General features: G+C 54.6%; 1 protein-coding gene across 1 annotated transcript; it reads left to right on the top strand.

The window, feature by feature from the left end:
• The first annotated feature begins 1,190 nt into the window (after positions 1-1,190).
• Positions 1,191-8,297, top strand: DLX5 (distal-less homeobox 5). Its single transcript, XM_038742614.1, has 3 exons — positions 1,191-1,503; positions 4,085-4,269; positions 7,948-8,297. The coding sequence occupies exons 1-3, from the start codon at positions 1,191-1,193 to the stop codon at positions 8,278-8,280; spliced, it is 831 nt and encodes a 276-aa protein (XP_038598542.1). The 3' UTR covers positions 8,281-8,297.
• The last annotated feature ends 1,569 nt before the right edge of the window (positions 8,298-9,866 follow it).

Raw genomic sequence — 9,866 nt, 5'->3', positions numbered from 1 at the left:
TTGCACATAGTAAGCGCTTAATAAATGCCATTATCATTATTATTAAAATGGGGATTAAGACTGTGAGCCCCCCGTGAGACAACCTGACCACCTTGTAACCTCCCCAGCGCTTAGAACAGGGCTTTGCACATAGTAAGTGCTTAATAAATGCCATTATTATTATTAAAATGGGGATTAAGACTGTGAGCCCCCCCCCTTGGGACAACCTGACCACCTTGTAACCTCCCCAGCGCTTAGAACAGGGCTTTGCACATAGTAAGCGCTTAATAAATGCCATGATCATTATTATTAAAACGGGGATTAAGACTGTGAGCCCCCCGTGGGACCACCTTGTAACCTCCCCAGCGCTTAGAACAGTGCTTTGCACATCGTAAGCGCTTAATAAATGCCATTATTATTATTATTAAAACGGGGATTAAGACTGTGAGCCCCCCGTGGGACCACCTTGTAACCTCCCCAGCGCTCGGTGCTTTGCACATAGCAAGCGCTTAATAAATGCCATTATCCTTATTATTAGAACGGGGATCATCATCATCATCATCAATCGTATTTATTGAGCGCTTACTGTGCGCAGAGCACCGGACTAAGCGCTTGGGAAGTACAGATTGGCAACATCTAGAGACAGTCCCTACCCAACAGTGGGCTCACAGTCTAAAAGGGGATGAAGAAGGCTGCGAGCCCCCCGTGGGGCAACCTGACCACCTTGTAACCTCCCCGGCGCTCAGAACGGTGCTTCGCCCGTAGCAGGCGCTTACTACACGCCATCACCATCATTATTATTGCTAATAATTGGCGGAGCCCAGTGGCTCCAAAGGCCGGGCTCTTTCCCCCGAGCCACGGCGCTTCTCTAAAGGCAGGCTGGATTTAACCGGGGCGGCCCCGAGGGAGGCGGGCAGCCTCTTCCTCCTGCCCCTCCTCCTCTTCCTCTGCCCTCCCTCCTCCTCCTCCTCCTCCTCCTCCCTCCCGTCTCCATCTCTCCACGTCGGGTCTCCTCCCCTGGCAGAGCCATGTCGGCTTAGCCCGTGGCCTCTCCCGAGCGGAGGCCGCCCGGCTGGCACCGGGGGTGGCAGAGGCAGGGCCGGGACCCCCGAGGCCCCCCTCCCTGGCCCCCCGTGCCCATCCCGGGGGCGCTTCCCCCGCTCCCCACCTCCCACCCTCCTCCGGCCGCCGGTCCAGGGCCGGGCGTTGCCATGACGGCGGTGTTTGCCAGCGGGCGGGCACCGGCCCCCCAGAGCCCCTTCCCGGGACCCCCAACCATGCCCCAGGCCCACCCCCACCCTCCCCCGCAGGGGTCTCCCCCGCTCCCGGAACCGGCGACCACCCACTCGGACTTGTACGGCCTGTCGGGGGGCTACGGGGTTGGCACCAAAGCCTTCCCCTACCAGTACTCCGGCCACTACCCAGCCAAAGCCTACCCCGATTTCGGCTACAACGCTCCCTACCCCCAGTACGGAGGCGGGGGAGGGGGCTACGGCCGGACCCCCGGCCCCTCCTGCCAGACAGGTAAGGCCAAGGTTGGGGAGGGGGCCAACAAGACGCCGGGGGAGGGGCGCCTCTCCCCGGCTCCAGAGGGGCTGGGGGAGACCCCCTCGGGAAGGCCGGAGGGAGTGGGAAAAGGGCCCGGACTCCTGGACTCCTGGAAAACGGGGGGGGGGGGGGGGGGGTATCATCTCATTCAGCCCTTCAATCCTATTTCTTGAGCGCTTACCATGGGCTGAGCACTGCGCTGAGCATTCCTTCTTAATCCTATTTCTTGAGCGCTTCCTATGTGCAGAGCACTGGGCTGAGCAGTCCTTCAATCCTACTCCCCCTTTTAGACTGGGAGCCCACTGTTGGGTAGGGACTGTCTCCATACGTTGCCAGCTTGTACTTCCCGAGCGCTTAGTACAGTGCTCTGCACACAGTAAGCGCTCAATAGAGACGATTGATTGATTGATTGAGCGCTTACCGTGTGCTGAGCATTGCGCTAAGCATTCCTTCAATCGTATTTCTTGAGCGCTTACTATGTGCAGAGCACTGGGCTAAGCATTCCTTCAATCCTATTTCTTGAGCGCTTATCGTGTGCTGAGCACTGGACTAAGCATTCCTTCAATCGTGTTTATTGAGCGCTTACTATGTGCAGAGCACTGGGCTAAGCATTCCTTCAATCCTATTTCTTGAGCGGTTATCGTGTGCTGAGCACTGGACTAAGCATTCCTTCAATCGTGTTTATTGGGCGCTTACTATGTGCAGAGCACTGGGCTAAGCACTCCTTCAATCGTGTTTATTGAGCGCTTACTATGTGCAGAGCACTGGACTAAACATTCCTTCAATCGTGTTTACTGAGCGCTTACTATGTGCAGAGCACTGGACTAAGCATTCCTTCAATCCTATTTCTTGAGCGCTTACTGTGCGCTGAGCACTGGACTAAGCATTCCTTCAGTTCTATTTCTTGAGCGCTTACTGTGCGCTGAACACTGGACTAAGCATTTCTTCAATCGTATTTAATAATGATGGCATTTATTAAGCGCTTACTATGGTCTTGAGCGCTTACTGCGCGCGGAGCACTGGACTAAGCGCTGGGGAAGGACAAATCGGCAACAGATAGAGACAATCCCTACCCAACAACGGGCTCCCAGGCTAGAAATTGGGGTTATCCTGGTGGGGGGAAGGGGGGGGGTCCCCTGACGGGGTGGGGGAGGGGGTCCGGCGGGAAAATCGGGGTCCGGGGAGGCAGGGAGGTTGGAGAATTTCCGGACCGAGTTGCAGCAAGCGCTTAGTCCAGTGCTCTGCACACAGTAAGCGCTCAAAAAGTACGACTGAATGAATCGGTTCCACATTCATAGCTTGGCTAATATTAGCATCTCTGCGCGGGCCAGGCCAGACCACCGCCACGCTGCGCGCAGACACACACACACACACACACACACACACACACACACACACACAAACACACTCCCTCTCAGACACACACACCCACACCCACCCACACACAGAGTCACTCAGATACACGGCCTAGAAAGCCCCCTCTCCGTCCCCAAAACGCACCAGCCGGACTCACAAACACAGGCACAAACTAAATACACGAGGCCCTCCGACGCGGACACAAAGCTAAACCAACATTCGTGCGCCAGCCGAGACACAAAGGGGCGCGCGTACACACACACACACAAACACACACACACACAGCACAGAGAGACCCCCACCCCGCAAAAAAACGCACCAGCCGGACTCACAAACACAGGCACAAACTAAAAACAAGAGGCCCTCCAACGCAGACACAGAGCTAAACCAACATCCGTGCGCCAACCCAGACACAAAGGGGAGCGCCTACACACACACACACAGAAACACACAGACACACACACACAGAGACACACAAACACACCCCGAAAGTGCGTCCTCGCGGATACACCTTCGCATCTCCCGGGCCCGGTAGGAGGGAGACCAGAGTGTGGCCCATCGCTTCTCAGAGGGTGAGAGTCGATTAGACACCCTTGCGAGGGGGTGAGGGGGGTCTCCACTGTCTCGCTTGAGATTTTGTTCATCAGATGACAAAAGGGGAGGGGGAGGGAAGCCGTGCCCCCGGCCCGATTGCGGGGCGCTGGGGTGACCGACCAACTCAAAATTTGGGGACTCAAGTGTGGGGGTGTCTATAGGGTCGCTTCCAAACCCGGATTTGTCCCCGGTGGCTGGACAAGTCCTCTCTGCTGTCCTGTGAGCCCGTTGTTCGGTAGGGACCGTCTCTATAGAGTGCCGACTTGTACTTCCCAAGCGCTTAGTACAGTGCTCTGCACACAGGAAGCGCTCAATAAATACAACTGAATGAATGGTGACCGTCTCTAAGGCCCAGAGCCGGGAGGTGAGGCCGGGGGCGACGGACAGATGCGGGAAAGACGCGGGATTGCGCAGAGAGAGGCCTTGTCTGGCACATAGTAAGCGCTTAACAAAAACCACAGTTATTGTTGTTGTTGTTGTTGTTGCCAATTTGTACTTCCCAAGCGCTTAGTACAGTGCTCTGCACATAGTAAGCGCTCAATAAATACGATTGATTGATTGATTGATTGATTGCTGTTGTTGAGTCCCTCCTCCTCTTCTTGTTTAGAGAAAGAGGCTGCGGAGCCGGAGGTGAGGATGGTGAACGGCAAACCGAAGAAAGTGCGGAAGCCTCGCACCATTTATTCCAGTTTCCAGCTGGCCGCCCTGCAGAGGCGATTCCAGAAGACCCAATACCTGGCCCTGCCCGAAAGGGCTGAACTGGCCGCCTCCCTCGGCCTCACCCAGACCCAGGTAACCTCACCGGCCGGACCGCAGCCAAGCCCGAGTCCCTGGACAAGGGTGAGCCCTTCCTGGGCTCTCTTTGTTGCTGTATCGTCCTTTCCAGACGCTTAGTACGGTGCCCTGCACACTGTAAGCGCTCAAAAAATACACCGGAATGAATGAATGAAAGGGAGCCCCCCACCCCCACCCCGTCCTGCCCTCCGGACATAAGGATCCGGTCATTTCTTCATTCAGTCCTATTTATTGAACGTTTACTGTGTGCAGAGCACTGGACTAAACGCTTGGGAAAGTACAGGACAAAGGCTTCGCACACAGTAAGCCTTTAATCAACCAATCAATCGTATTTATTGAGCGCTTACTGTGTGCAGAGCACTGGACTAAACGCTTGGGAAAGTACAGGACAAAGGCTTCGCACACAGTAAGCCTTTAATCAACCAATCAGTCGTATTTATTGAGAGCTTACTGTGTGCAGAGCACTGGACTAAACGCTTGGGAAAGTACAGGACAAAGGCTTCGCCCACAGTAAGCCTTTAATCAATCAATCAGTCGTATTTATTGAGCGCTTACTGTGTGCAGAGCACTGGACTAAACGCTTGGGAAAGTACAGGACAAAGGCTTCGCACACAGTAAGCCTTTAATCAACCAATCAGTCGTATTTATTGAGCGCTTACTGTGTGCAGAGCACTGGACTGAACGCTTGGGAAAGCACAGGACAAAGGCTTCGCACACAGTAAGCCTTTAATCAACCAATCAGTCGTATTTATTGAGCGCTTACTGTGTGCAGAGCACTGGACTGAACGCTTGGGAAAGTACAGGACAAAGGCTTCGCACACAGTAAGCCTTTAATCAATCAATCAGTCGTATTTATTGAGCGCTTACTGTGTGCAGAGCACTGGACTGAACGCTTGGGAAAGTACAGGACAAAGGCTTCGCACACAGTAAGCCTTTAATCAATCAATCAGTCGTATTTATTGAGCGCTTACTGTGTGCAGAGCACTGGACTAAGCGCTTTAACAGATGCCATCATTAAAATAAAAAATAAAGGGGGACGATCCCGGCCTACAGCGAGCTCGCAGGCTAGGGAGCTGAAAAGGGGGAGATGAGCTGATTGGGGTGGGAGAGGAGGAGGAGGAGAAGGGAAGAGGGAGGATCTTTCCCAGGATTTTCCCGGGGGCGCCGAGTGTGACTTGGGGGTGGGGGCGCGGGGACGCCTGGGACCATCCCAGCGGCTCCTCCAGCGCTTAGAGCAGTGCTTTGCACATAGTAAGCGCTTAATAAATGCTATTATTATTATTATTATTGTTATTATTATTATTATTCGGGGTGTAATGAGGAAGAGGCGCCCGAGGGGATGCGGTGTTTAGACCCCCTCTCCTCCCCTCCCCTCCCCCAGCCTCTCCCCCCCGGGCGCCGGGCGTTTTTGGAAGGATCAAGGCCTTCCCAAGCGCCGCCGCCTCCTTGGATCGAAGGCGAATTCCTGCCTGGTCGATTTTCCCGAAAAAAGCGGGGGTGGGGAGGGGGCGGGGAAGGTTCCGGATTAGGTTGGCTGGAGGGGCGACGGGGAGGGGGGGCGTCCCACGGCCTGCCCCCCCCACCACCCGCATTCACCGTGTTTTATTTGGGTGTCCGCCTGGGGGGCGTCCAAACAAAAGCCACCGCCGCAGCAGAACTCAAAGGGGGACGTCAAACCAAAAAAAAAAAAAAGAGAGAAAAATAGCTCGGACTCCCACCCACAGAGAGAAGCAGTGTGGCTCAGTGGAAAGAGCCCGGGCTTGGGAGCCGGAGGTCATGGGTTCTAATCCCACCTCTGCCATATGTCTGCTGTGTGACCTGGGGCAAGTCACTTAACTTCTCTGAGCCTCAATTACCTCATCTGTAAAATGGGGATGAAGACTGTGAGCCCCACGTGGGATAACCTGATCACCTTGTATCCCCCAGCGCTTAGAACAGTGCTTTGCACATAGTAAGCACTTAACAAATGCCATCATTATTATTATACACAAACACACACACACCCCACCCCTCCACACACCACCCGGGTCTCTCGCTTGCTTGTTCGTTGGTTTGTTTTGTCTTCTACCGTCATTTGCACCTAAACGCTGGCTATGTGCAAGGCACTGGGCTAAGCGCTGGGGTAGATTCAAGCCAATTCGCTTGGCCACAATTCCTGTCACCCTTGTGACTCATCGTTTTAACCCTCCCTTTTACAGGTGAGGTAACTGAGGCCCAGAGAACAATGATAATAATAATAATGATGATGATGGTGGTATTTGTTAAGTGCTTATTATGTGCCGAGCACTGTTCTAAGCACTGGGAGGGATACAAGGTGATCAAGTTTTCCCACGCGGGGCTCACAGTCTTCATCTCCATTTTACAGATGAGGGAACTGAGACCCAGATAATAATAATAATGGTGTTTGTTAAGTGCTTACTATGTGCCGAGCACTGTTCAAAGCGCTGGGAAGGATAGAAGATAATCAGGTTGTCCCACGTGGGGCTCACAGTCTTCATCCCCATTTTCCAGATGAGGGAACAGAGGCTCAGAGAATAATAATAATAATAATGGTATTTGTTAAGCGCTTACTATGTGCCAAGCACTGTTCTAAGCGCTGGGGGGATACAAGGTCATCAGGTTGCCCCACGCGGGGCTCACAGACTTCATCCCCATTTTACAGATGAGGGAACTGAAGCCCAGAGAATAACAAAATAATAATAATAATGGTATTTGTTAAGCACTTACTATCAATCAATCAATCAATCAATCGTATTTATTGAGCGCTTACTATGTGCAGAGCACTGTACTAAGCGCTTGGGAAGTACAAATTGGCATCACATAGAGACAGTCCCTACCCAACGGTGGGCTCACAGTCTAAAAGGGGGAGACAGAGAACAGAACCAAACATACCAACAAAATAAAATAAGTAGGATAGAAATGTACAAGTAAAATAAATAAATAAATAAATAAATAGAGTAATAAATATGTACAACCATATATACATATATACACTTACTATGTGCCAATCACTGTTCTAAGCGCTGGGGGGGGGGGGGGATGCAAGGCAATCAGGTTGTCCCACGCGGGGCTCACAGTCTTCATCCCCATTTTACAGATGAAGGAACTGAAGCCCAGAGAATAACAAAATAATAATAATAATGGTATTTGTTAAGCACTTACTATGTGCCAATCACTGTTCTAAGCGCTGTGGGTGATGCAAGGCAATCAGGTTGTCCCACGCGGGGCTCACAAGTCTTCATCCCCATTTGACAGATGAGGGAACTGAAGCCCAGAGATAATGATAATGATGATAATAATAATAATAATAATAATAATAATAATAATAATAATAATAATAGATTTGTTAAGCAGTTACTATGTGCCAATCACTGTTCTAAGCGCTGTGGGGGATGCAAGGCAATCAGGTTGTCCCACGCGGGGCTCATAGTCTTCATCCCCATTTGACAGAGGAGGGAACCGAGGCCCAGAGAAGTGAAACGACTGGCCCGAAGTCAGGCGGGGATTCGAACCCACGACTCCCGCGCTCTCGCCACTGAGCCCCGCTGCTTCTCATTCATTCAGCCCGCCAGGGAGGGGCGGGGAAGCCCGTCGCCGACCTGTCGCCGATTTGGGGGGCGGGGGAGGGAGGGGCAGGGAGTCTCCCCCGCTCCAAGTCCGCCCCTTCCTCCCCAGGTGAAAATCTGGTTCCAGAACAAAAGGTCGAAGATGAAGAAGATCCTGAAGAACGGCGAGCTGCCCACCGAGTACAGTCCCAGCTCCAGCGACCCCATGACCTGCAACTCTCCGCAGTCCCCCGCCCCGTGGGAGCCCCGAGGGGCGCCCCGCACGCTCGCCCACCAGGTCCACGGCCACCCCGCGGCGTCCAGCACGTCCCCCGCCGCCTCGGGCTACCTGGACGGTGCGGCCGGCTGGTACCCGGCGGCGGCGGGCCCGCTGGGATCCCACTTACACCCCCACGGCTCCCCGCAGCAGCTCCTCACCCTCGCCTCGGGCTCGCTCTACTAGCCCGGACCACCGCCCCCAACGCCGGGCCTGCTCGCCCCCCTCCCTCCTCCTCGGCATCCCCCACTGTCCGGCCGTCGGGAGACCCGGCTGTCCGTCTTTCCATCTGTCCGGCTCCAAACGCGTCTGACCATCTCCCCATCTGTCCGGCTCCAAACCCCTCTGCCCCTCTCCAAACGCGTCTGTCCACCTCCCCCTCTGTCCGTCTCCAAACGCGTCTGTCCACCTCCCCATCTGTCCCTCTCCAAACGCGCCTGTCCAGCTCCCGATCTGTCCATCTCCAAACCCCTCTGTCCAGCTCCCTACCCGTCTCCAAACCCGTCTGTCCATCTCCCCATCTGCCCCGTTTCAAACCCCTCTGTCCATCTCCAAACGCGTCTGTCCACCTCCCCATCTGTCCATCTCCAAACCCCTCTGTCCAGCTCCCTACCCGTCTCCAAACCCGTCTGTCCATCTCCCCGTCTGCCCGGTTTCACACCCCTCTGTCCATCTCCAAACGCGTCTGTCCATCTCCCTATCTGTCCCTCTCCAAACTCGTCCGTCCAGCTCCCTACCCGTCTCCAAACGCGACTGTCCATCTCCCGATCTGTCCTTCTCTGAACGCGTCTGTCCATCTCCAAACTCGTCTGTCCAACTCCCTACCCGTCTCCAAACTCATCTATCACCCCATCTGTATGGCTCCAAACCCCTCTGTCCCTCTCCAAACGCGTCTGTCCAGCTCCAAACTCGTCTGTCCCTCTCCCTACCCGTCTCCAAACGCGTCTGTCCAGCTCCCGATCTGTCCCTCTCCAAACGCGTCTGTCCAGCTCCAAACTCGTCTGTCCCTCTCCAAACGCGTCTGTCCAGCTCCAAACTCGTCTGTCCCTCTCCCTACCCGTCTCCAAACGCGTCTGTCCAGCTCCCGATCTGTCCCTCTCCAAACGCGTCTGTCCAGCTCCAAACTCGTCTGTCCCTCTCCCTACCCATCTCCAAACGCGTCTGTCCATCTCCAAACTCGTCTGTCCAACTCCCTACCCGTCTCCAAACGCGTCTGTTCATCTCCCCATCTGTCCGGCTCCAAACCCCTCTGCCCATCTCCAGACGCGTCTGTCCAGCTCTCCATCTGTCCGTCTTCAAACGCATCTGTCCAGCTCCCGATCTGTCCATCTCCAAACGCGTCTGTCCATCTCCAAACTCCTCTGTCCAACTCCCTACCCGTCTCCAAACGCGTCTGTCCATCTCCCCATCTGTCCGGCTCCAAACCCCTCTGCCCGTCCCCAAACGCGCCTGTCCAGCTCTCCATCTGTCCGTTTCCAAACGCGTCTGTCCACCTCCAAACTCGTCTGTCCAGCTCCCTACCCGTCTCCAAACGCGTCTGTCCGTCTCCCGATCTGTCCTGCTCCAAACCCCTCTGTCCATCTCTCTATGCATCTCCAAACCCGGCTGCCCATCCTGTGATTCGGCTCCAAATCCGTCTGTCCACCTCTCCATCTGTCGGGCCCCAAATCCCTCTGTCCATCTCCCTCTCCGTCTCCAAATGCGTCTGTCCATCTCCCGAATTGTCCGGCTCCAAACCCCTCTGTCCATCTCCCCATCTGTCCGTCTCCAAA

Source organism: Tachyglossus aculeatus, chromosome 2 (genome assembly GCF_015852505.1).
Source record: "Tachyglossus aculeatus isolate mTacAcu1 chromosome 2, mTacAcu1.pri, whole genome shotgun sequence".
NCBI classification, from domain to species: Eukaryota; Metazoa; Chordata; class Mammalia; order Monotremata; family Tachyglossidae; genus Tachyglossus; species Tachyglossus aculeatus.
Note: the sequence above shows the minus strand (reverse complement) of the source record. Positions and strands in the feature narration are given on the sequence as shown.